At 46.2% G+C, this 27,594-nt stretch overlaps 1 protein-coding gene across 2 annotated transcripts; it reads right to left on the reverse strand.

The window, feature by feature from the left end:
* TMEM202 (transmembrane protein 202) lies at positions 1 to 27,580 on the reverse strand. 2 transcript variants are annotated; one of them, XM_084781415.1, is made up of 6 exons: positions 27,546 to 27,580; positions 16,803 to 16,859; positions 8,759 to 9,005; positions 1,634 to 1,783; positions 1,127 to 1,258; positions 1 to 354 (listed from the first exon to the last, which is right to left on the reverse strand). In XM_084781415.1, exons 3-6 carry the CDS (start codon positions 8,976 to 8,978, stop codon positions 110 to 112), a joined length of 747 nt encoding a protein of 248 aa, XP_084637541.1. In that variant the 5' UTR covers positions 8,979 to 9,005; positions 16,803 to 16,859; positions 27,546 to 27,580; the 3' UTR covers positions 1 to 109. The 2 variants fall into 2 exon arrangements, with proteins under 2 accessions (XP_084637541.1, XP_084637540.1); XM_084781414.1 differs by lacking the exons at positions 16,803 to 16,859; positions 27,546 to 27,580 and adding an exon at positions 9,221 to 9,372.
* Positions 27,581 to 27,594: the final 14 nt, after the last annotated feature.

The following is a 27,594-nucleotide window of genomic DNA, read 5'->3' on the forward strand; positions in this document are numbered from 1 at the left end:
ATTAGCTTTAATGCTACTATGGACACATGATAACAGGAGGTTTCATCGTATTTGCACGATCATTTCTCTCTATGTTTGAGGCAGCAGGACGTAGCCTTCCCTGTTCCCGTCACAGTCTTGTACTTGGTGATTTCCCCCCTCTCACATTTGGCTGATTTCCCCCTCCTGTACTTGGATGTTTTTCCTCTCTCCAACTTAGAAGCTGCATCTCAGGACTTGGCTTTTCTGCTGTAGCAGGCAGTAGTGTTGGCACTGGACCAAAGTCCAGCCTGGGCCTCTGCTGTGGAATCTGATTGGCACTTGGATCGGCAGAATGAGACTGGAAAGTTATGTAGTTGAGAAAAGAGATGACCCCTAGAGGAGGGAAAAAATTGAGATGTAGCTTAACAGGCAGATCGTCTTTTTTTGTTTGTTTGTTTGATTGATTGATTTTGGAGACAGGGTTTCTCTGTGTAATAACGGCCTTGGCTGTCCTGGACTCACTTTGTAAACCAGACTGGCCTCGAACTAACAAAGTTCCGCATTACAGATGTGCAGTCTTTTAGCTTTTAAAAGTGGTATTCATCTTTTCAAATTCAGTCTTAAAAGACCTCTTTTCAAAAGCCAGGCATGGTGGCGCACGCCTTTATTCCCAGCACTCGGGAGGCAGAGGCAGTTGGATCTCTGTGAGTTGGAGGCCAGCCTGGTCTACAAAGAGAGTCCAGGACAGCCAGAACTACACAGAGAAACCCTGTCTGCAAAAACCAAAAAAGAAAAAGAAAAAGAGACCTCTTTACAGTACATTCTCCCACCCACTACCCCCCCTCAGTTATTTTATCCTCCAGTGACTGTGCTGCCTTACACTATTCTTGTTAGAATAAAGCTTGACTCCCTCGGATTTCAATAATGGCGCTATTGTTTTCTGTGTACCCTTAAGCAAATGACTTAACCCATCCACACCTCATTTTGTGAGAGAACAAGTTACTAATTCTAGGCTTTTGATTGTCAGCTCCCTGCCCACCGCACCACACTGCCTCTCCACATGAAAACCTGCCATGTGTCTAGTTCATCTCCATTCTACCCTCCTGCTACACAAGGGATTTTCCCTTCCCTCCTTCTAAGCGCAGAGCAGGGGGAGCTGACTCACCAGCACAGAGGTATAAGACGTCACTGCACCAGTTAAGATAATAGGCCCACAGGAGCTCTGACTCCATGGCACTCTTTGTGTCCCATTCAACCTGGGCCAGAAACAGGTTGAGGCAGAGGAGCAAGCAGACAGCTGGGACCAGAAGAAAAGATGTCACATTCTATCAGTGTCTTCCATCGGCCTTGGCTGCCACCCCGCCCCCACCCCCAGCCCCACCCCCACCCCTACCCGAGCTCCTCCTTCGTTCGCAGGGATCATATCCATGGCAGAGATCAAACGGTTTTAAAACTTGGGAATTAGCCAAGATGTGAGAAAGGAGAGGTCCTCTTCCTTGGGGGGGGGGGTAAGCCAGGTGGGGGCGTGCTCTATGCAATGAGCGAGGGCAGGGAGCTGGCCGCTGCGTGTGACGGTAAAGGGAAGGAAAGGTAGGAAGGAGTGTAGAAGCCCCCAGAGGTGCTCAGTTCCTTTGGCTGTTTTTCCTTGGTGTATTGCCTTGCCAGTCCCTACCTGAGCAGAAGCTGAGGATGGCCATCTTCAGATCCAACTCAGAGGACGCGATTCTCTCTGCAGGGCGGCAAGAGTTGAAGAGCAAGCCAAGGCCAGCAAGCGCGCACAGGACCGAGATGATGAACAGGGCCCTTGAGTAGTGGAGATAATCTCCAAGCGGAAGAGCAAAGGCTTGGTCAGTCCTCACAGAAAGCTGGAGGGCCAGGCACAGTGAGGGGCACACACACTTGTCATCCCAGCACTCAGAAGACGGCGACAGGAGAGCTAGGGAGTCCTAGATCAGCCTGGGCTACACAGTGTGTTCCAGGCTAGCCTGGGCTACTTGAGCCCCTGTGTCAAACAAACAAAATAGGTAAATAATTAAGCTAGATAAAGCCTCATAGAAGGGAATAGGACCAAAGAAGATGAAATGGAGTTTGCCTCGTAGTACCATGGACACTAACGAGATCCTCTTTACTAAGCTGTCGTTGTCACTTAAAATACCTTTTTTTCCCGCCAGGAGTGGTGGCACACATCTTTAATACCAGCACACGGGAGGCAGAGGCAGGTGGATCCGCTGTGAGTTCAAGGCCAGCCTGGTCTACAAAGCAGGCCAGGACACCCAAGGCTACACAGAGAAACCCTGTCTCTGGGGGGGAAAAAAGAATATTCCTATCATGTTAATTAACTTATAAAAGGAGTGATTGGCATCACAAACCAGCTTAAGACTTTTTTGTTTCTAATTCTAGTTCTAAAAGCAATATATGGTCAATCTAAATACTGCAATGATCATTAAGTATAATGAAATAAGAAGAAAGTCAGCCATATTCTCACTGATTGGAAGTAGCCATCCTAGGGCTAAGGAGATGGCTCAGTGGTTAAGAGCGCTGCTGCTCTTCCAGAGGTCCTGAGTTCACGTCCCAGCACCCACATGATAGCTCACAACTGTCTGTAACTCCAGTTTCAAGGGGTGTGATACCCTCACACCAGTGCACATAAAATAAAATAAAATAAAAATTTAAAAGAAGTAACCATCCTGGGCCAGGCAGGGGGCTACATGTCTTTAATCCCAGCACTCAAGGAGGCAGAGGCAGACAGTCTAGGACAGCCAGTGCTGATACACAGAGAAACCCTGTCTCAAAGAAACCAAACCAAACAAACAAAAAACAAAAACCAGGATAAATAGCCATCATTAGCATTTTTTCATTGTTTTACCATATATTGTTGTTCTTGTTTACAACTGCTCTCATGTAGCCCAGGCTACCTCCAAACTTGTTATGGAACTGAGGACCTTGAACTCTTTTTTTTTTTTCTTTTGGTATGTTGAGACAGGGTTTCTCTGTGTAGTCTTGGCTGTCCTGGACTTGCTTTGTGCTTTTGTAGACCAGGCTGGCCTCGAACTCACAGCGACCCGCCTGCCTCTGCCTCCCAAGTGCTGGGATTAAAGGCATGCGTCACCACCCGCCTGGCCAACCTTGAACTCTTGATCCTTCTATCTCAGCCTCCTAAGTGCTGAGATTACAAGTACGCATCACCGTGCCTGGGTGGTTGCTGTTTTCCTTTTGAGAAAGGATCTTACTCTACCTCAGTATTTACTGAGTTTATAGCCTGCTTAGACAACAGAGTGTAAGGGAGCCTAGCCTGATTCAGCCTCCCAAGTTTTGTATTATTTTTCTACTCTGAGTACAGTGTGGGTATGATGCTATCACGTGAGGTGTAGTCCTGAAGATTTTACAACAAGGATTTCTTTCTCAGGTGCCTTTTTTTTTTTACATTTTTTAATTAATTTATTCTTGTTATATCTCAATGGTTATCCCATCCCCTGTATCCTCCCATTCTTCCCTCCCTCCCATTTTCCCCTTATTCCCCTCCCCTATGACTGTTCCTAAGGGGGATTACCTCCCTCTGTATATGCTCATAGGGTATCAAATCTCTTCTTGGTGACCTGCTGTCCTTCCTCTGAGTGCCACCAGGCCTCCCCATCCAGGGGACATGGTCAAATATGAGGTGCTCTCCACTCAACTGTGGAGAATGTCCTTTCCATTGGCTAGATCTGGGTAGGGGTTTGAAGTTTACCGCCTGTATTGTCCTTGGCTGGTGCCATAGTTTGAGCGGGACCCCTAGGCCCTCTCAGGTGCCTTTTGTCAACATTATTTGTGGGCGAGGGGTGTGTGTTTGCGTCTTGTACATGTGTGCACAAGTGTGTGAGTGTATTTGGAGACCAGAGGTCAATGTTGGGTGTCTGCCTCAACTACTCAGCATCTTCTTTTGTGAGGCAGGGTCCCCCACTAAACCTGACTTGTCGATTCAGCTGGGATGGCTGGCTAGTGAGCTCCAGGGATCTGTCTGTCTGTCTGTCTGTCTGTCTGTGTGTCTCCCCAGTGCTGGGGTTACAGCCACTGCCTCTGCACCTGTTCTATTGTTTTATTAACTTACGTAGGTGTGGGGGGATCCAAACTCAGATTTTCACGCTTTTGTACCCCAAGCACTGTGCTGACTGAGCCATCTCTCTAGCCCCTGAAGTATAGTCTTCAAGGGCTTACCAGAATACAGGGATTTAATACCCCTAACGCATCCTCTCTCTCTCTCTCTCTCTCTCTCTCTCTCTCTCTCTCTCTCTCTCTCATTTTTAGGAATCTGGAAGAGTTCTTTCACACCAGTGCCCTTACCCAAGTTGCCAGCCTCTTTCTTCTTGTTCTGTCTCTTTCTCTCTGCTGTTTGAGAAAGGGTCTCACTATGTAGGCTTGGCTGGCCTGGAGCTCACCGTGTAGCCCAGGCTGACCATCAACTCTGCCTTTCTTCTCTCTTCTCTTAGCTCTGACGGTGCGGAGTGGATGTTGCTCTGAGAGTAAGGGAGGGAGGTGCATCCCTAACCTGGAAACCACCCCTGCTCCAGCATCCCCATCAGTATTTTAGTGAATACTCAATAAACAGAAGGAAATTCCCAACTGAGAGTAGAAGCTTCTCTGAGCTACTGTAGTCTTAACAATCTCTTCAGCATCGTTGGACGGGCCGTGCATGCCTCTCTAGTGTCTAATTGAAGCAAGAAGTAGCTCATCTCTATCACAGAAAAATTCTAGAAGCACTCCTGCTTCGTTTAATTTCATTTCCTCAGTGCTTGGAATTGAACCCAGGACTTTGTTGACATTAGCCGGGCACCCTGCCACTTTACTTGAGACACCCCTCTTTTAATTTTGTTATTATCTTATGTGTGTGAGTGTTTATAACTTTGCATCTATCATTTTATGAGTATGAGTGTTCCGCCCGCATGTATGCCTGTCCACCACACTGTGCCTAGCATCCAGGGAGGCCAGAAGAGAGTGTCAGGTGCCCCTGGAACTGGTAGTGAGCCACCATGTGGGTGCCTGGAATCTAACCCAGGTCCTCTGGAAGAGCAGCAAATGATCTTAACCTCTGAGCCATCTCTCCAGCCCCGCACACTGCTGCTTTTCAAAAGTGAGACTCAGTAGGCACTCTTGGGCTAGCCTTGAGCACAGGATAATGCTGTGGATTCCTCGAAGGTGCTGGGCCTACAAAAACATGCAGCCTCTCTTAGCACATTTAAGCTTAGAAATTCAAATACAGTTTCCAAGCAACCTAGAGGGAAAGAAAAGTTGTGTATCAAGATTATTTTAGTTTGTCAGGAAAGGTGGCGCACGCCTTGAGTCCCGTTACTTGGAAGGCAGAAGCAGGCAGATAGATCTCTGTGAGTTTAAGGCCGGCCTAGTCTACAGAGAGTGTTCAAGAATGCTAGAGCTACATAGTGAGACCCTGTCTCAAAATAAACAAATGAACAAACAAACAAACAAGATGATTTCAATTTTGTCCTCTGAGGTGAGGTGATACACACAGCAAATCCCAGCATTTACGATATAGAGACAGGAGGGACCAAAGTTCCTGGTTGTCCTCAACTGCATAGTCAGTTGGAGGCCAGAGAAGGCTACTTGACACCCTACCTTTAAAAAAAGGGGTGGTGGTGATGGACGTGGTGGCGCACGCCTTTAATCCCAGCACTGGGGAGGCAGAGGCAGGCAGATCGCTGTGAGTTCGAGGCCAGCCTGGTATACAAAGGGAGTCCAGGACAGCCAAGGCTACACAGAGAGACCCTGTCTAAAAGAAAGAGGAGGAAGAGGAGGAGGAGAAGAAGAAGAAGAAGAAGGCTAGAGAGATGGCTCAGTGGTTAAGAGCACTGGCTGTTCTTTCAGAGGATCTTGGTTCAATTCCCAACACCCACATGGCAGCTCACAACTGTGTGTAACTCTAATTCCAGGGGGAATCTGGCACCTTCACAGACATACATGCAGACAAAACACCAGTGCACACAAAATTAAACTAAGTCTTTTTTAAAAATTAAAAAGAACCTTAAAAAGAATACAAAGCTGAACAAAACAAAGGATTCTCCAAAAGGACTCTACGATGTGCTCCATGGGGCTGGAGACATGGCTGAGCAGTTAAGAGTATGTGCCGCTCCAGCAGAGGCTAAACTTTGGTTCCCAGAACCCATGCACAGCTCATAACCGTCTGAAACGCCAGATCCAGGAGATCCAACATCCTTCCTGGACTCGGCTGGCAACTCCCCTCATCTGTACACATGCACATCCACACATGCTTAATTAAAATTTTACATTAAAAAAAGATCTGCCTCATAAATTTCATTTTGTTCTCTACAGCCTGCTCCTTAGGATAAAAATAATCAGAAGCTTAACCATGGCAGTGAACTGCTTTGAGGCCTCCAACAAGCTAGTCAGATTAAAAAGAAAATAACTTAAAAGTAGCTTGTTTTCTAAAGACTGAGACTGAGCATCCATGTAACCTCGAAAAGCTTCAGGAAGCCCTGGGACCTAGTTTTGTTTTTGTTTTTGTTTTTTTTTTAACAGCACTTGGTTCTTGATACCCCAAGCGCCCTATCAATCCTTGCCTGTAGCTACCTGAATACAGCTAAGGGAACCGGAAACAAAGGAGCCTGGGCCAAGTTGGAGCCATTTGATTATTACACTTGGAAATGTCGATTTCCTCTTTTGCTTGTGTGAACTAACGAGCTGGATATCACCGTTTGGCACTGACACACTAATAAACAGGAAAACCTGACTATAGAGATAAAACAAAACATAAACAAAGATGAGGGTCAACTGGACTTAGAGAGTTGGTGCGACTGGTTTGGTTGTCTTTGTCGGAGAGCCCAGTCCTGAGTCCTGTCACGCCCTCTGCACTTCCTGCTCTTGGCAGCTTATGGCTTTCTTCCTTATATATTAAAAAGTTCACCCTTTAAGCTTACACTAGTTCACATGATTTCTCTCTCTCCCCCCCTCTGTGTGTGTGTGTGTGTGTGTGTGTGTGTGTGTGTGTGTGTGTGTGTGTTGTAGGTAGGGCAGCAAGATGGCTCAGTGAGTAAAGGCACTTGATGCAAAGCCTAACAACCTGGGTTGGATTCCTGGGACTCACAGGGTAGAAGGAAAAAAACCAACTAGAGAAAGTTGTGCTCTGACCTCCCCAAGTGTGCTGTGACATATGCATACCCACACATACACAAAAATAGTTAACACAGAGATGTTAAAACACACACACAAGGTTGGGGATTTAGCTCAGCGGTAGAGCGCTTGCCTAACAAGCGCAAGGCCCTGGGTTCGGTCCTCAGCTCTGGAAGAAAACACACACACACACACACACACACACACACACACACACACACACACCCTGAGATTGGTGTTTGAAACAGGTCTGGCTATGTAACCCAGGCTGGTCTCAGATTCACCATCTTCCTCCTCAGTCTCCTAAGGGAGAAGATTACAGGCATGTACCACCATGCTTAGCATAGCTTTTTTATTTTTTATTTTTTCTGAGACAATATCACATGACACTTTTTCTTTTTGAGATAAAGTCTTGTGTATCCTAGGCTTTCTCAAACTTAATTCTGATCATCCTGTCTCTGCCTTCTGGGTGCTAGGATTATAGCCAGGTGCCACTACACCTGGCTTATGTTTTGTGCATGGTAGGCAAGCACTCGGCCTACTTAGCCACACCCTAGCCCTCCACATTTTCTGTGGGGGTGGGGTTGAGACAGGGTCACTCTATGTGTAGCTCTGGCTGTCCTGGAACTCACTCTGTAGACCAAGCTGGCCTCGAACTCACAGAGATCTGCCTGCCTGTGCCTCCCGAGGGCTGGGATTAAAGATATGCAACACTGCGCCCAGAACACTCCATTTTTATTTTTCTTTTGCAGAACTGGGGACTGGTGATGTCATCCTGCTGCCTATGTTCAAATACCAGAGACATATTCCAAAACTGAGGTTAATATTCAAAAGATGGCCAGGTGTGGTGGTGTATTCCTTTAATCTCAGCACTTGGGAAGCAGAGGCAAGTGGATCTCTGTGAGTTCGAGGCCAGCCTGGTCTACAAAGCAAGTCCAGGACTACCAAGATAACATAGAGAAACCCTGTGCCTGTGCCATTACAGTCCATTCTTAACTCAAAATTTTAAAGCAAGACTTTTTTGTGTAGTGCTGGGGGCAGATCCCAGGGCCTTGTATATGGCAGGTGAATACTCTGCTAGTGAGCTTCGTCCCCAGCTCTGATTTCAGCTTCGGAAGGGCAGCAAGCTTAGCTGTCGAAGTTTCAATACTCTTAGGGCCTCCAGTTCAAGAAAGGCCCAGCTGTACATGCCAAAAAGAAGCCTTAATCTAGAAGGAGAAGTGGTCCAAATTTTCAAAAAACAGTTCACCTGTATCCAAACCTGTTCCAAGCTGTTCCATAGTAGCATCTTATAAATATCAAAAGAGTTTTACCCAAAGAATACGGCCAGCCTTTTTTGTTGGTTTGTTTTTTGAGACAGGCTTTCTCTGTGTAAGCTTGGCTGTCCTGGACTCGCTTTGTAGACCAGGCTGGGCTCAAACTCACAACGATCCACCTGCCTCTGCCTCCCAGCCTGAATACTACTAGCTTTTAATCATTTGGGACAAGAATCAAGGAAAGAGGATATGTGTGTGTGTGTGTGTGTGTGTGTGTGTGTGTGTGTGTGTGTGTATGTAAATAGACAGTCATTCACAACTTATCTCCAATCCAAAGATCTTGAAGAAAGAAAGGCAAAGCACATTGTGGCAGAAAGCCCTGGAACTGTGGGGCCTGTGACACTGACTTTCGTGACACTCACAGGGTGGCTTGGGTATGTGGCTCCAGCAGAGCTCATGGCTGCATAGAGTCCAGAGTCCTGCGTTGAGCTCAAGGCCATTGTTGGTCACCAGGAACTGCACCCAGCTCAGTGGGGATGTGCAGATCAGCAGCAGCAGGCTGAAGCCAGAGAGGCTGCCGCAGAACATCCGGGTGTAGGTGTAAGCCTGATCCACATACTGCTGTCGCTTCTGGGGTGACATCGACTGTTTGTTGGTAGGAACAGTAGGCTACAAGGATGAGGGAAATATTGTCCAGGATGCTAACCTCAGGTCCCTGAAGTCTCCTCGCGCGCTCTCCTCCAATACCCCTACGTGGCTTTGATTTGCAGGCCTCTTCCCTTATCTCTTTTTAAAAGTCAGAGTGTCTCAGGTGGTCTTTTCTGCCTAGCTCTGTCCTCAGGCGAAGCCCTCTTCCTCCCCTCTGACCTACATTGTCTCCTCACCCGTTGGTATTTCCGGTCCCCTTTTATTTTGGAGACATCAGGGCTGTAGAAGGTCATGGTTTGTTCCTTCCTCTCCATCTTGGCAGGCAGTTCACTGTCTAACTGCCACGGAATTTGTCTCAACGCCTCCTCACACATGCCAGGAGAACTCTTGGTATAGATCCTGTCTCTCTTTCATTTTTTTTCAGTCTTAGAACACCAAAAAAACCCCAAAAAACAAAAAACCCAAAACGAACAAACAAACAAAAAGACCAGGAAGAAAGTGTATGTGTGTGTGTGTGTGTGTGTGTGTGTGTGTGTATGTGCGTGCATGCATGCATGCGATGAGTGTTTGGGGCATATATCATTTTTTAAAGGAATTTTTCAGATTACATCTCAATTGTTATCCCTTCACTTGTCTTCTCCCGTTCCTCCCTCCCTCCTTTTTACCCTATTCCCCTCCCCTAGGTCTGTGACGGAAGGGGACCTCCTCCCCCACCATATGGTCACAGACTATCAGGTCTCATCTTGGTAGCCTGCTTATCCTTTCTCTGAGTGCCACCGGGCCTCCCCACCAAGGGGAAGTGGTCAAATATGGGACACCAGAGTTCACGTCAGAGTCCGTCTCCGCTCTGCACACAACTGTGGAGAATGTCCTGTCCGTTGGCTAGATCTGAGTAGGGATTTGATGTTTACTGCATGTATTGTCCTTGGTTGGTGCAGCAGTTTAAGTAGATGCCCCTGGGTCCAGATCTGCCTGTCATGATGTTCTTCTTGTAGGTTTCTAGGACCCTCTGGATCCTTCTATTTCCCAATTCTCCCATATTTCTCTCACCTAGAGTCCCAATAGGATGTCCTCACATCTATCCCAATCTCCTGGTAAGTGAAGACTTTCATAGGACATTCTTTTAGGCCAGGCCTTAAGGTCAACAATTAATAAATGGGACCTCATGAGACTGAGAAGCTTCTGTAAGACAGAAGACACTGTCAACAGAACAAAGTGACAGCCTACAGACTGTGAAAAGATCTTCACCAACCCTACATCTAACAAAGGTCTAATATCCAAAATATATAAAGAACTCAAGAAATTAAACATCACCAAACCAAATAACCCAATTAAGAGTTGGGGCTCAGAATTAAACAGAGAATTCTCAACAGAGGAATATCGAATGGCTGAGAAACACTTAAAGAAATGCTCAACCTCCTTAATCATCAGGGAAATGCAAATCAAAACAACTCTGAGATTCCATCTTATACCCATCAGAATGGCTAAGATCAAAAACTCAAATGACAGCACATGCTGGCAAGGATGTGGAGAAAGGGGAACACTCCTTCATTGCTGGTGGGAATGCAAACTTATACAACCACTTTGGAAATCTATCTGGCACTTTCTCAGAAAACTGAGAATAGGCCTACCCCAAGACCCAGCTATTCCACTCCTTGGAATATGCCCAGAAGATGCTCCACCACATAACAAGGACATGTGCTCAACCATGTTCATAGCAGCCTTATTCATAATGGCCAGAACCTGGAAACACCCTAAATGTCCCTCAGTTGAAGAATGGATAAAGAAACCATGGTACATTTACACTATGGAATATTATTCAGCTATTAAAAACAAGGAAATTCTGAAATTTGTGGACAAATGGATGGAACTAGAAATGATCATACAGAGTGAGTTAACCCAGAAGCAGAAAGACTCACATGGTATATACTCACTTATAACTGGGGGGTCTATTCTTTGCCTTTACATGTGTTCTGGGACTCTAACTGGGGTCGCCAGGCTTGTACAAAGAGCCTTTAACTGCTGAGGCATCTCTTTGTCCTCTCCTTTCCTCTTTTCCACATCTTCTGTTCAGGTAAGAACACTCTACCACTGACACACCGCTGATAGGGCCCACTGTAATGCCAGTGACTATTGCAGTGAACACTAAAGTCTGATGTGCTAAAAGTGATAATGCAGCCGGCCAGTGGTGGCGCACACCTTTAATCCCAGCACTCGGGAGACAGAGGCAGGTGGATCGCTGTGAGTTTGAGGCCAGCCTGGTCTACAAAGCAAGTCCAGGACAGGCAAGGCTACACAGAGAAACCCTGTTCTAACGCTTCAAGAGACTGAGGCGGTTCTAGGCTCCATATGAAACTGAGGACTTCCCCTGGCCCATATCAGCCCAGCCGGTGCCCTAGCGACTCTAGTCTCTTTAAACAACTGTCTACATCTGATCCTATGCCCTCACTTCCTAAGAACTGAGAATCCAAGATGCAGTGCAGACAGCATTCTGTTTCTCAGACTGAGCACGGATTCCAATCAATACTCAGCCACATCATCACCTCTTGCTTTGCACACATTCAAACACTAGTTCCTAAATCTGGTGTGTATGGTGTATTTGTGTGTGACATGTATCTACATGTGTGTACATATGTGTGTAGGTACACGTGTACACATGCATATGGAAGCCATAGGTTGACAAGAATTATCTCCCTCAATCACACCACACCTTATTTATTTATATATATTTATTTATTTATTTGAGGCAGGGTCTCTCACTAAACCTGGAGCTTGCCAATATGGCTGGACTGGCCAGCAAGGTCCAGGGAGACTCGTATCTCCACATACACACACACACACACACACACACACACACACACACACACTCGAGGCACTGGAATTACAGATGCACACCGCTGATCCAGGCTTTGTAGGAGAGTATTGGGGATGGAACTCAGGTCCATTGTGTGACATGCACTTCTTTCCTCCAAGGTTTTATTTTTATTTCTGATGATATGTATGTGTGTTTGAGTAACGCACATGCCAGTGCAGGTGTCTGCTGACACCAAAACAGAGTGTTAGATCTCCTGTGAGCAGCCTGCTGGGGATGCTGGGAATCGAACACAGGTCCTCTGGAAGAGCAGCCGGAGGGCTTCTTTTGTAAGTGAGCCATCTCCCCAGCTCCTCTGATGTAACACAGGCTGGCTTCAAACTCACGGTCCACCTGAATCGGCTTCTCCAGCATTTGCCTACTAGCAGGAACCACCACAGCCAGCCAGGCTTCCTTCTGCCAAAGTCCTATTTAACTTTCCAGGCAGTAGCTCAATGCCTGGAAGCAGAGTAGTGAGTGACGAGTGACTGGGTGAGCAACAGGTGTTTAGACAACGCGCAGAGGTCGGTACAGAGGAAAGAATGGTTAACACTCACAGAGGAGAAATAGAGAAGAGGTACACACGCTGCATTTATATTTTAGAGGATTTCTCTCTCAGGTAATCAACATGGAGGACATTTGGGGTGAAGAGATGCCCCGGCAGGAAGCCATGAAGCGTCTGAGGTCCTCAGGATGCTAGTAGTATGATTCTATGAGGTATTAAGTAAAGGCTGCCACTAAGTGTGGCAGCTCACACCTGTTATTTCAGCACTGTGAAGTCACAAGGACAAGGAACACCCAGGAGTCTGAAACCAGTCTGGGCTACAGGGTAAGTTCTAGGCCAGCCTGTTCTACAGAGGAAATTCCAGGCTGACCTGGATAGAGAGTGAAATGCTGTGGTGGTGGTGATGAAGGCGGCGCACGCCTTAAATCTCAGCACTTGGGAGACGGAGTCAGGAGGATTCACTGTGAGTTCGAGGCCAGCCTGGTCTACATAAGTGAGTCCATGACAGCCAAGGCTACACAGAGAAACCCTGTCTCAAAAAAATGAAAACAAAACATCATAAATTGCATGCCACAACTAGATGGCTAGAGTCTATTGCCTAAAGACACTTTAGTTGTAAGACATAGGACATTGAGACTTTAAGCAGGACCTGACCTCTAGATTTCCATCCTCCTGGCTAGCTTTCTTAGAGCCAAGTACTATGCTGGCTGCTGGAGGAGCAAAAGGCATCAACCATCTGACCCAGCACTAGATCCTGAGTCTTGCATGAGCATCCTTGCAGCCCCTTTGCTGTCTTTTGGTTTTTTTCTAGACAGGGTCTCTCTGTGTAGCCTTGGCTGTCCTGGACTCAATTTGTAGACAAGGCTGTCCTCGAACTCACAGTGATCGACTTGCCTCTGCCTCCTGAGTGCTGGGATTACAGGTGTGCGCCAACACTTCCGGGCCCTCTTTGCTGTCTTTTCAAGCTTATTTGAATACAGTCTTGTCACAAGCCACACTGAACCAGATGAAATACTAATATTGGTGGAAAAACTGGTTACCCTTGGGATCCCTTCACTACTGGCATTAAACAAACACACCACCAAACAGATGATGTTGATGTAATGTAGGCTACCAGGCCATTTTTGAACAGTGACTAATCTCTTGAATAATGTAACACTCTAGCCATTAAAGGAACAGGTTCTCACCATCCAATCCTCAGGTCTACTCTGAGCACTACCCCAAAGAGCAGGAAACTAGCTGAGAACTTGCTGGGGCGTCAGACTTACAAATATGTAAATCTGGTGGCTATGTATGTTGTCATTTAGCATTAATTCAAACCATTGTCATTATTGTTATTTTGAGGGGGGGCAAGTTTTGAGACAGGGTTTCTTTGTGTAGCCTTGGCTGTCCTGGACTCACTCTGTGGACCAGGCTGGCCTCGAACTCACAGAGATCCGCCTGCCTCTGCCTCACAAGCGCTGGGATTAAAGGTGTGCGCCACCACCTCCCATCACGGAGTAACATTTTTTTTCACTCTGAAAAAGACAGATTTAAAAAACAGTTATAAAAGCCAGACGTGGTGGCGCACGCCTTTAATCCCAGCACTTGGGAGACAGAGACAGGCGGATCGCTGTGAGTTTGAGGCCAGCCTGGTCTACAAAGCGAGTCCAGGACAGCCAAGGCTACACAGAGAAACCCTGTCTCAAAAAACCAAAAACAAAAACAAAACAAAAAAAAAAAAACCCCAAAAAACAGTTATAAGACCCAGGTTTGGTGGCATACATCTTTAATCCCAGCACTCCGGGAGGCAGAGGCAGGCGAATCTTGGTGAGTTCGAGGCCAGCCTGGTCTGCAAAGCAAGTTCAGGACAGGCAAGGCTACACAGAGAAACCCTGTCTCGAAAAACCAAACCAAAAAAAAAAACCAAAAAACAAAAACCCAAAAACAAAAACAGAATTTCTGTTCAGCAGATGGCAGCACCAACAGATTAAACAGGCAGTCTACAGAGCAGAGAAGATATGACTTACAGCATGCATATCTAGCTCAGGCCTCACTGCCAGGATCTGGAACGAGTCACTCGGGCTGAAGAGACCACTCGGCAGTCAGACGCATGTGCTGTTCTCACATCAGACAGCTCACAGCTGCCTGTAACTCCAGTTCCAGGGAATCTGACACACCCTTCTGACCACAAGTACCTGCATACACATGCACATACACACAGACACAAATAAATCAATAAATAAGTCTTTAATTAAAAAATAACCTTTAGGGCTGGAGAGATGGCTCAGTGGTTAAGAGCACTGTCTGCTCCTCCAGAGGTCCTGAGTTCAATTCCTAGCAACCACATGGTGGCTCACAATCATATATAATGTAATCTGATGCCATCTTCTGGCCTGTGGGTGTATATGCAGGCAGAGCATTGTATACATAATAATAATAATAAAAAAAATCTTTAGCTGGGCACAGTGGCCCATGCATGTGATCTTACCACACGAGGGAGGCAGAGGCAGAGGCAGAGGTAGGTGGATCTCTGTAAATTCAGGGAGACAGAGGTAGGCAGTTCTCTTTGAGTTTGAGGCTAGCCTGATCTACAAAGAGAGTCCAAGACAGCCAGAGATACACAGAGAAAGCCTGACTTGAAAAACCAAAGGGTGAGAGGGTGTGGAGAGTGGTGCCTGGGCTACTAGTCAAGGCAGGGAGGTAAGGTGGGAGAACCACGGTGGGAGAGAAAGAGAGGAAGATAAAGAATGGTTGGTGAAGCTCCCAGGACTAGCTAGAAAATCCCAGTGAGCAACCAGGCTGGGATTGAGTGATTTCCTACAATCAGTCCCTGTGGTTCTGTTTCCGCGCAGCCACACCCTCTTGGTGGTTAAGAGAGGTGTGGTTCATGTGGTTGAGTGCAACTTCAGCTGCACAGGAAACGCTGGCAATGATTCCCTCAGGGCCTTAGCCTGAGGTTGAAAAGAACTACAGTTCCCGAGACAAAAGAACAAAACCTCAGACAGCTAAATCTGAAAAGCCAAGGAGTGTGCCCCAGGCCTGGATTCAGCATCCAGGGTCCCGAGGCAGGAGGATTTCATGTTTCAGGCCAGCTTTGGCTATGTAGTAAAATAAGATTCTCTGTTTAGGAAGGAAGGAAGGCAGGCAGGAAGGAAGGCAGGAAGGGAAGAAGGAAGGAAGGAAGGAAGGACTGAAGAACTGGCTCAGTAGTTAAGAGCACTGGTTCTCTTCCAGGAGACTTGAGCTTGGCTACCAGCAGCCATGTTGGATGTCTCAGAATGCATGTAACTCCTGTTCCAGGGGATCCCACACACCCTCTTCTGGCCTCCCAGGCCACCTGTATTCATATGGGCATACACATACATATACATAATTTTTTTAAATGTTTAATATTTAAAAAGATAGAAAAAGGGCTGAAGAGATGGCTCAGAGGTTAACAGCACTGGCTGCTCTTCCAGAGGTCCTGAGTTCAATTCCCAGCAACCACATGGTGCCTCACAACCATCTATAATGAGATCTGGTGCCCTCTTCTTGCGTGCAGGTGTACATGCAGGCAGAGCACTGTATACATAATAAATAAATACATCATCAAAATTTTTTTCTTTAAAGATAGAAAGATATAAGAAGGAGCCAGGCGTGGTGGCACACATCTGTGATCCCAGCACTTGGGAAAGGGAAGCAGGTGGATCACTGTGAGTTCGAGGCCAGCCTGGTCTATAAAGCTAATCTAAGACAGCCAAGGCTACACAGAGAAATCCTGTCTCAAAAAAAAAAAAAAAAAAAAATATATATATATATATATATATATATATATATATGTGAAGGAAGACAAAAGGAAGATGAAATTAAACTATATAGGTGTCACATATTTACATGTTAAAAACGTTTTTAAACATATGAAAAGATCTATGCCCCTCCCTACCATGCTTAGCCTCTTGATAGCCACCTCCAGAAGCAGTCAGCGTTACCGGTCACGCACAGCTGCTCCAGGAGACTGCGTAGGCAGAGAAACAGATGGACCATGTGTTCCCTCCTTTGGGGAACATTTTCTTTGTAAAGCCTGCCAGGTGTCCTGGGCTTTCTTACTGTTACTGCGAGAGTGCTTCAGTCAATGCCAGCCCAGCCAGATGTCTGTTCAATGCACCTTCACAAAGAGGCTGAGGGCGTCACCCCATGTCATCTGATGGCATTGTCAGGTCTCCAAGGCTGCTCTTGAGCCACTTATCTTTTCATTTTTCATTTGTCGTACAAACAGAGGACATTGCTGGGCATGCTATGGCAGTGCACACATTTAATCCCAACACTGGGGAAACAGGGGTAAGGGAGCTCTATGAGTTCAAGGCCAGCCTGGTGTATGTAGTACGTTTCAGTCCAGCTACAGCTACAGAGTGAGACTGCATCTCAAAACAAACAAACAAAAAACTAAGACCACAAAACAAAATTTAAATAAACAGAAACAAAAATGGAGGTTTTTACTTACTTTTGATTCACAGTTGATATTTTACAGTATCTCATGATCCAAGAACCATCTGGAACACATTTTTTTAAAAAAACAGAATAGAACTTTAGAGTCTGAAGATATTAATTATACACATACGTATATACACGCATACATAGATATGTAACCATTATCATACGAAAGAAGACACTAGGACTTTTGTTATGAGTGTCTGAGACCAGAGGTGTCAGATCCCCCTGGAGCTAGAACCCCGTGGGTTTTTGAGCCACCAAATATGGCTGCTAGGAATCAAACCCTAGGAATCGAACCTGGGTCCTCTGCAAGGGCACTAAGCAGTCTTAATTGTTGAACCGTCACCCCAGCCCTGAGCCTAGGGCTTTTCAGAAACCTGATGTGTGAATTCACAGAAAGAATTCATAACAGCTCACGTCTGCTCTATGGACTTGCATTATCACTAACACTGTAATGGTTAAATCTCATGTTGCTAGTGGTGCTTTTCTTTGTTAAGTGCGTCTAACCAACTTCTAATCAGTGGAAAGGTGCAGTCAGGTAGAAAGCATATAAGTAGAGATAGCTGTCCACTTGATGCTTAAAGGGAACATCAAGCCAGGCCACAGTCACAATGGCCACTTCTAGCAGAACCATAAAATCAAATAAGGTTGTCCAAGCTAGTCCTGCTGAGTCATAGCGCTAATCACCTACGGGCTGCCATCTGGCAGCGGCGGTAGCAAAGGTCTAATTAGTCAGGGTGATCGCCATGGAGTTTCAGCTGTGTTGCCATTAAAAAGCACAGAGTTATTTCAAGACGAACTGGCAGAGATCGGTCTTAGAAGCATTTCTTCCGATGGCAGTCATTATCAGAAGTTGAGATAATCCTTCTTTAAATACTTTGCCACACGCTTGTACATCATATCCTTATTTGGGGATCCGTCTGATCAGCCAGGATGAATGACTAGTAGCTCAAAGAAGACAACTAGCCTCTCCTTTCTCTACCAAGAAAATGATGTTTTCAAACAGTTCAGCATGATCTTTGCTGCCTGAGGGGGCCCAGTCCCTTCCAGGTCTACAGAGTCCAGCTGCCAGGACAAACCTCCAAGATGAATCTTAGAAGGCTCCAAGCACCTTTGGATTTCTGCAAAAGAGGGGGGGTCACTATTCCAGTTATGTTTGTTGATTGTCAAAAGTGTCAACATTGAAGCCAGGTGTGATGGCACACACCTGGCTTAGGCAGGTGGATCTTTGTGAGTTCGAGGCCAGCCTTGTCTACAAAGTGAGTCCAGCACAGCCAGGGCCACACAGAGAGACCTTGTCTCAAAGACACCCCCCCCCCAAAAAAAAAGTGTCAACATCTAGACTGAGCAGTTAAATGCCCACTGAGCAAGCCCGAGGAACAGAGTGCAGATCCCCAGAAACCATGCAAGTTATGAGTAGTTACTGTGGTTCACCTGTAATCCCAGCCTCAGAAGGTTGAAACAAGAGATCCCCAGAACAAGCTGGCTAGCAAGGCTAGCAAATCGATGATTCTGCATTTGACTAAGGGACCCTGTTTCAACGAATACAGTAGAAGGGAAATCAGGGATGATTCTGGACATTTTCTTCTGACTCCCACATCCATGCACACCCACACACATGTTCTCTCTCTCTCTCTCTCTCTCTCTCTCTCTCTCTCTCTCTCTCTCTCTCTCTCTCACACACACACACACACACACACACACATACACATACACACACACACACACACACACACACACACACACACACACACACACACACACCACACACTGATTAAGTGCCTTGTTCAGCTGTTACTGGTCTATATAGGAAGGAAGGAACGTCCGTTGAGACAGCCTGCCTTCCAAGGTAGTCTGTCTTGCTGTGGGCAAACAATTTCAGGGAGGAGAAACACATCACTCCCTACAGTTGCAACAATTTCCTCAAGCTCCTGGCGTCGCCTCTATAAAGGATCTTGGCCAGCTCTCCTCTTGGCAGATCCCTCAGTTTCCCTCACTGTGAGCACTAATCAACGCTGTCCTATCTGTTGAAGGCCAGACTCAGTCTCTTCTGTCTTCAGCCTATTTACACTGCCTCAGAAATCTAACAACACACACACACACACACACACACACACACACACACACACACACACACACACACACCAGGCCTGTCACCCAGCATTCAGGAGACTGAGCTGTATACCAACCAACAACCAACATTCCGTCTCAGAAGACAAAACAAGCCAGGTGAGGTTATGCACACCTTTAGTCCCAGCACTGGCTAGGCAGCAGAACTCTGTAGCCAAGGCTACATAGTGAGACCCTGTCTCAAAACAAACAAACAAACAAACAAACAAAAAAGCAAACAAGCGCTTACTTCGGCAGCACATATATTAAAATTGGAATGATACAGAGATTAACATGGTCCCTGCATGGTAGCACACGCCTGTAATCCCAGCACACTCGGGAGGCAGAGGCAGGTGGATCTCTGTGAGTTGGAGGCCAGCCTGGTGTACAAAGTGAGTCCAGGTCAGCCAGGGCTACACAGAGAAACCCTGGCTCAAAAAACATAAACAAACAAAAGCCCCCTAACTTGATGCAAAGCAGTATGGACTTATGTTGTGGGTGTGTGAGGATGGTTAAGACACAGCCATGTGCTTCGTGCTGCATGGGGCAGGGACTGAACAATTTATCTACATCAATTGTTATGTCTGATTAGCAGTGGGGAGAGATACAGTGTAGAGATAAGACTATGGGTTACAGCAAAGGTACTTGACCTGTCTGGGGGGATGACTGCCGATTTGCCTCACCTTTGAGGGAGGCAACAGTGGGGTCTCCAGGTACCAATCAGGGAGCAGATGTTCCTGAAGCTAGAAAATCAGGGTTTGTCAGAGGGAGGGTACCATCATGCATTTTGGGCAACACGGAGGTCACAAGAGAACAGAGGTCACAGGGAAGCTGAGGCAGCCTGTGAGCAAAGAGGAAAATGGATCAGAAGTTGATAGAGGGGCAGAAAGAAGAGAAATGACAGCGGCCAGGTGTTTGCTGTTTTTGGGGGGGTTGTTTGTTTTTGTCAACTTTACACAGCTAGGGACATCTGGGAAGAGAGAAAGTCAATTAGGGAAATGATTCTATCAGCTTGGCCTGTGTGTGAGAGGACCCAGTCCACTGTGGGCAGTTCCATCTCTAGGCATGTGGTCCTGGTTATAGAAATAAAAACAAAAACAAAGCAGGCGGAGCCAGCAACAAGGACCATGGCAGTGGGCAGTGTTCCTGCATCGGTTCCTGCCTCCAGCTCTGCCCTGAAGTCCCTCAGTGATGGCCTGTGGTGGAAGCTTTAGCAAAATAAGTCTTTTTCTCCTCAGGTTGCTTTTGTTCTTGGTGTTTTTTTCACAGCAATAGGACACAAGCTAGGACACTTGACTGTAACGTTGGAGTTTGTTCTGACAGTATTATATAGCCAGTAAAAGTTCTAGAGACTGAGGGGCTGGAGAAATGGCTCAGCAGATAAGAGCACTTGATGTTCTTGCAAAGCACATGGGTTCTGTTTCCAGCAGGCACATTGTGGCTTTCTGTGTCCCTAACTACAGTCTGGTGGCCTTGTCTCTCCTCTGTGGTCACCAAGCATACACACAATGCACTTAGATATATGCAGGGTAAACATTTATACACATTAACAACAACAACAACAAAAGAATTCTGGCAGGGTGGTTGGTGGCTTCCAGCACTCAGGAGGCAGAGGCAGGTGTAGCTCTGTGAGTTCAAGGCTGGCCTGGTCTACAGAGTGAGTTCCAGGAGAGCCAAAGCTACACACAGTGAAGCCTTGTCTTGAAAAACAAAACAAAACAAAATAATTCTGGAGCTTGAGCCAAGCATGGGGACAAATGTGTGTAATCCTAGCTACTCAAAAGGCAGAGATAGTAGGCCTGGGCCACATAGACAGACTCTGTCTCAAAAACAAAAACATTCTAGTGGAGGAAAATGACTCAATCAGATATATAATCTAGAAAAAGACAATTCAGACAATTGTTCAATGAGTTAAATATTAAAATAAGCCGGGAAGCCAGGTGGTGGTGGTGCACACCTTTAATCCCAGCACTCGGAAGGCTGAGGCAGGCAGATCACTGTGAGTTCGAGGCCAGCCTGGTCTACACAGTGAGTTCAGGACAGCCAGGGCTACACAGAGTGACTGTGTCTTGGGGAGAAAAAAAAGAGAGCTGGGAATGCAGCACACTTGACAGAGTTCTGTGTTCTCATGCATTAAGTCACAGATTTGATCCCTAGAAGCATATAAACTGTATGTTGTGGTGCATGTCACAGACAGGAAGGTCAGAAGTTCAAAGTCACCCTCAGCTACATAATGTTTTGGAGGCCAACCTTGGCTACATGAATAATAAAATTAGACCGTGCAAAGATCTTTTCTTGCTTTCCTCCTTATTTTCATTTCTGACCTTACTCAGTCTATCAAGGCTTAGTCAAGTTATTTTATTTCTTAGAGTCAGTTTTGCATTTATGAGGGAAAAAATTAAGATAACATCATAGTTATCCGTCATAGACCAGGCTGGTTTCCAGATCATAGAGATCCTCCTGTCTTTGCCTCCCCTGGTGCTGGCATTAAAGTCCTGAGCCACCTTTAATCCCAGCATTTAGGAGTCAGAGGCAGGAGAATCTCTGTGAGTTCAAGGCCAGCCTGGTCTACAGTGCTAGTTCCAGGACAGCCAGAGCTACAAAGATTAAACACTATCTCAAACAAAACAAAACAAAACAAAACAAAACAAAACACCAACAGAAAAGTCCTGAACCACTACCCTTCCAGCCTCATGATTTTTTTGTTTTGTTTTGTTTTTTGAGACAGGGTCTCTTTGTGTAGCCACCCCCCAACCCCCCATCCCCCCACCCTCCAACCCCCTCTCACACCCCCCACCCCGCCCGCATGGGCCTTTGAAACCTCAAAGCCCAACCCCAGGGGCACACTTCCTCCAGCAAGGCCACACCTCCAAATTCTTGTAATCCATTCATCCACTTCCACTCTCTGGTGACCAAGCGCTCAAATATATGATCCTATTGGGCTATTCTCATTCAAACCGCCACACCCACTCTCAACGTAAGCCTGAGAGTCCTAGACGGAAGGAAGAGAAGAAAGCAAGATGAGCATCGCTGTTCATCCTTTTCATCTTCCTGGTTGTGGACACATGTGACCGGCCACCTCATGTCGCTGCTGCTGCTGCTGCGTGCTTTCCCTTGTATGGTGGACAATACCCTCAAACTGTAAGTCAAAATAAACTCCTGCTTCCTAAGTTGCGCTTTTTTGTTGTTGTTGTTGTTGCTGTTGGGTGTTTTGTTTTGAGACAGGGTTTCTCTGTGTAGACCTTATTGTCCTGGAACTCACTCCGTAGACCAGGATGGCCTCCAACTCAGAGATCTGCCTGCCTCAACCTCCTGAGTGCTGGGATTAAAGGTGTGTGCCACCACTGCCTGGCTCCTAAACTGTTTTTGTCAGGTGGGTTATCACAACATCAAGACAAGTAACTAACACACATATATCTGGTACAGAGTGTGTGACTCAATAATTCTCCACCTCAGTCTTTATTTTTCATCCTGCTTCATGCATTGTTTATTTCCAGCCACACACTGCAGTCCTCTGACGCCACCCCAGACTCTCCACAGACCTATGCTTTGGTTTGTCCATATTACTCACCCACCCACACATACTCATGAAATGTCTGCTCATGTGCCAGGCTGTTCTAGGACCTTGGATCCTTGGGTGAACACATCATTGTTTCTTCCTGACCGTTGTGTCTCTCCACGGGCTGCCCCCTTCTCTACACACTGAGTCAGGCTGGGCTTGGCAATCTAACAACACAAGTGCTTCCTTCATGCATTCGCTGGACAAGTACTAGCTGGACACTCCCCGCCAGCAGATCCTGGCTTAGGCAGTAAGGACACAATGGTCTCATTCATCATGTGGTCCTGATGGGACAGGAACAAGCAAAGGGACTACAATGAGCCATGAGGAAGTAATGGGGAGGAGGCGGTGCTTCACACAGGTCTTCCCCTCATAGCACACGTGCTAAACGACTATGCTTCCTTGGAGGGTATTAGCTAGGATGCTAGCCTCCTTAAGCCCTGCCACCCCAAGAATGAATTGGGTCATCATTTCATCGTTTATTCTATCACCACAGTGTACTTGCTGATCTGCTGGAGAGAGAGAGAGAGAGAGAGAGAGAGAGAGAGAGAGAGAGAGAGAGAGAGAGAGAACAATTCCTATGACCAGCAGAGAGGCAAGAAGGTTCAAACTTGAGGAGTCTGCCCTCCAGTGGTTTATTTTAGGTATACTTAAGCACAGCACAGTTTGGTGAAAACTTTCCTGGAGATAATTAACTCAACTTCGTGTGCACAATAAAGCACTCATAAATCTCCTTGAGGAGATTAATTTAAAATACAGATCAGACGTGACTACATCAAAACTCTGTGTAAAACACATGGGAGAAAAAGAAGCTCACGTAAAGGTCAGGTGTGGCCAGGCATGTTGGCCTACACCTTTAATCTCAGGACTCAGGATGCAGAGGCATCTCTGTAAGTTCGAGGCCAGCTTGGTCTACAAAGTGAGTCTAGGATAGCCAAGACTACACAGAGAAACCCTGTCTCAAAAAATAAAAAATAAAAAACAAAGAAAGAAGCCGGGCGTGGTGGCGCACGCCTTTAATCCCAGCACTCGGGAGGCAGAGGCAGGAGGATCGATGTGAGTTCGAGGCCAGCCTGGTCTACAAAGTGAGTCCAGGACAGCCAAGGCTACACAGAGAAACTCTGTCTCAAAAAACCAAAAAAAAAAAAAAAAAAAAAAAAAAAAAAAAACAAAGAAAGAAAGAAAGGGAAAAAAAAAAAAACAAGCTCACATAAGTGTCCCTGGAAGGATCCAGTGTGTGGTCTCAGCCACGTAGATAGCACAGAGTACTATCTGCTCTCAGTCTTCTGGCAGATGACAGGCTATATGCATCCCTTCCTTTGCAGAGACAATCCTGGATGTGTTTAACATTCCAGGCTCCCTGAGTGCCTTGTGAGCACAAGGCCTTCCATGACTCCTGGGCTAAGTTCTAAAGGATGTGTAGATGATGGGGGAATAGAAGAACCCACGTATTTAGGGAAGTGGGAATACAAATAAGTATATGAGGGATTTGTCCGGTGTGAGGAAAAGACTACAATGTCTACCAATTTGTTGATAAATATGGATTTTCCAGGTCTACAGTGTCTTAAATAGCTATTATCGGTATTTCTACCTGAAAGATTAAACTTTGACATCTTTGACACATAACTTCTTTGGGTGAAAATAAAAATGCCTTGATGGCCTAGTTCAAAGTAAAGCACCTTGCTTTGTTTCCTTCCCAGCCAGTGTTTCCATTTGGCCCAGTCTCCATCTGGTGGCATTTCTCCTACTTCCAGCCCTCTTTGGGTCCTCTTTTTCTTTCAAGTTTGTTAAGATCCTTCATACTTAGAATTCTCAAGTCCACAGTGCTCTTCCACTCAGGAGGTAAATGCCTGCCTGGTGGAATCTGAATTGAAATTAAAAAAATTAAGTGTGTGTGTGTGTGTGTATGCACGTGCGTACATGTGTGCACATGCCACTAGATGCATGTGAAGTTCAGAGAGCAGCTTCTGTGAGTCTGTGTGGGTCCTGGGACCCTGAATGGACTCAGATTATCAGAGCACAGAGCAAATGCCTTTGCCTGCTGAGCTATCTCAGAGGCCCAACACTGCCAGCAATTTGATGGTAAATGTTTAATACTGACATATGTAATACATAGTGTTTACTATATGGTTATTTTTCCTCTATTGTTTCCTTATTAGAGGCAGCTGGTTAAATTAATTAATTTTTATATCTATAGCTCTGAAATGAGGTCAAAGGTGGAATTTACGATCTGACAGCACATCCAGATTTTTGTCTCAAAAAAAAAAAAAAAAAGAGTAATCAGTGTAGAAACAGAGAACACGGAAGGCCCGATTATGACTGAGAAAGTCTTTTTACAAGGGATGTGACCTTTGGACTGGCTCTTTTTTTTTTTTTTTTTTTTTTTTTTTTTTTTTTGGACTGGCTCTTAACGTGTGATTTAGCCAGACAAGATAAGGTAGCTTGTGCAAGGCACAGAGAGTAAATGGTGATGCATGTGGAACACAAGGTTTATGGGAGTTAGCCAAGGTGGCCCTGTCCTTACTTGCAGGCCCTCTGCATACCTTTCCACATACCTTTCACTTCCCACTGCACATTGCCACCTACTTGAGGGTCAAAAGGAGATGTCTTCATCATGCCTGGCTAAGACTCCCATTTCAGATTCCTTAACTAGCACGTGTACTATTGCGGCTCCCCGTTGTCTTAGTTAGGGTGACTATTGCTGTGGTGAAAACAAACACCACGAGGAGAAGCCAATTAGGGCGGAAAGAGTTTCCTCTTCATAGTCCATAACTGAAGGAAGACAGAGCAGGAACCTGGGAGGCGGGAGCTGATGCAGAGACCGTGGAGGAGTGCTGCTCACCTTACTCAGCCTGTTCCCGCCCCCAGGCTGGCCCTCCAAACTCACAGAGATCCACCTGCCTCTGCCTCTCTGAGTGCTGGGATTACAGGCGTTGCGCTGGGCTTCAGCCTGCTTCCTTACAGCCCCCAGGACCACCAGCCCAAGAGTGGTACTACAGACAATGGGCTGGGATCTCCCTCATCAACCCCCCTAATTAAAAGGATGCTCCCAGAGACTTGTCTGCAGCCTGATCTTCTGGAGTTTTTGTTTTTGTTTTTGTTTTTCCTCTCCATTGCGGATCTCTCTTCTCCTAAGACTCTGGACTGTGTTAGATTAACACCAAACTAGCCAGCACACATATTCATTTTGTGTGTCTGGTTTTTTTGTGTGTGTGTTGTTGGTGGTGTTGGTTTTTTTTTTTTTTTTTCAAGACAGGGTTTCTCTATGTATCCTAGACTATCCTGGACTCACTTTTGTAGACCAGGCTAGCCTCGAACTCATTGTGTGTCTGTTTTATTTGGGTTTTATTTTGTTTGGTTGGTTTTGGTAGTTTCTTTTGTTGTCCTTGCTGTCCTCAATCTATCAAAGATCCCTCTGCTTAACCTGAGTGCAGTGGTAGCGCATGCACACCTTTAATCCCAGCACTTGGGAGGCAGAGGCAGGCAGATCTCGGTGAGTTCAAGGCCAGCCTGGTCTACAAAGAGAGTCCAGGACAGCCAACACAGAGATTCCCTATCTCAAAAGAAATAATCCTTCTGCTTTTCCTCCAACGTTCCAGGATTAAAGATGTCCACTACGACACCCAGCCAGTTTCCTGTCCATTTGTCTGTCTTCACTTCAGTAAGAGTTGTTGGGATTGAGGGTGTGTGCTCTTGTTGAGGACTGGAGTCCGTTTCTTGGCAGTCATTGTAGGCTGTGAATGTTTATTCATTCAGATTTCGCTACTATCTCTATGTTAGAGTCTGAATGTTTTTGCATTACATTTTAAAAAACTTACTACACTTCATGAATTTTCTGATTACCTGATGTACTAGTTAGAGGGTCATTGAAAAGTCCAGTATGAGCCAAGAGTCATCCCTCAAGCCTCAGTTGTTTTGTTCTTTAAAATACTTTAGCATGGCTGGGCGTGGTGGCCCATGCCTTTAAACTCGGGGGATGGGGGGTGGGGGGTGGGGGTGGGGCAGAGGCAGGCGGATCGTTGTGAGTTCGAGGCCAGCCTGGTCTACAAAGCGAGTCCAGGAGAGCCAAGGCTACACAGAGAAACCCTGTCTCAAAACCCGCCCCCCCCCCAAGGAAAAAAAAGTCCATTATGAATGGACTATTGTCTCAAGAAACTCTAAGAACTTTGCTTAATACACAGGGTATCTCTGTGTAGCCCTAGCTGTCCTGGAACTTACTCTGTAGACCAGGCTGGCCTCAAACTCATAGAGATCCGCCTGCCTCTGCTGGGATTACAGGCATGTGCCACCACGCCCAGGCACTTTGCTTAGTGATTTTAATTTCTTCCTTTGAGTGTAGTTCGTTCATCCTGTGACTCTTTCAAGTGAGGTGTAACAAAGTGCCTTGGCACTGCCTCAGTCTTCAACCCCTATTTTGACCTAGTATTCTTACCTTTGATTTTTATTTGAATTCTCTCAACTACCAATCCTGTGGATGTGATTGTGAACTCTGCTCTTTTGACAATGGCTCTGGAAATCTTCTCCCTACCTACCCCATCTCTCCGGGTGAGGGGGGGAGGGGGAGAGAGAGAGAGAGAGAGAGAGACAGAGACAGAGACAGAGACACAGAGACAGAGAGAGAGAGAATATGCTGGTGAAATTTGGGGTTTAATCAATGGAGGGATTAAGAACGCAGAGCTCAGGTGGTAATGTGCCTCACAAGCATGACATCTGAGTGCATCTCCAGAACCTACTGGGGGCAGGGCTGGGGTGGGGGTGAAGAGGTAGACAGTACCTAAGGAGGAATGACATCCAGTGTTGTCATCTGGTTTACACACAAGCAACACCTATGCCTGTAGCTAGTATTTTTTTTTTCAATCTATTTTATTTTATTGGGGTTATTTATATCTCTTTCTCCCTTCTCCACCGCAATCACTTTCAGGACCCCAAGACTAGATAAGAGAGAAAGAAAAGTTAGTGGGGGAGAGAGGGCGTAGCTCTTTTTAGCTATTTCCTGCTGGTTAGGGTCATTAGGTTCCTCCGAGCAAGTCCAATTTAGGTTACTGAGACTCTCCCGGGGGCGGAGAACGCTCCATCACCACCTACCAGGCGCGGCCGAATCAGTTGAAACTGCTCTGAGAGGTCAAGCCGAGCC

Source organism: Acomys minous (assembly GCF_964271855.1).
Source record: "Acomys minous genome assembly, chromosome: 5".
Taxonomy (NCBI): domain Eukaryota; kingdom Metazoa; phylum Chordata; class Mammalia; order Rodentia; family Muridae; genus Acomys; species Acomys minous.

Coding starts and splice junctions, on each gene's coding strand:
- TMEM202 (XM_084781414.1), bottom strand. CDS start 9,358: ATGTGTGAGGAGGCGTTGAGACAAATTCCGTGGCAGTTAGACAGTGAA. Junction 9,006..9,220: donor GGGACCGGAAATACCAACGG/GTGAGGAGACAA, acceptor TCATCCTTGTAG/CCTACTGTTCCTACCAACAA. Junction 1,259..1,633: donor CATCCTCAGCTTCTGCTCAG/GTAGGGACTGGC, acceptor TTCTGGTCCCAG/CTGTCTGCTTGCTCCTCTGC.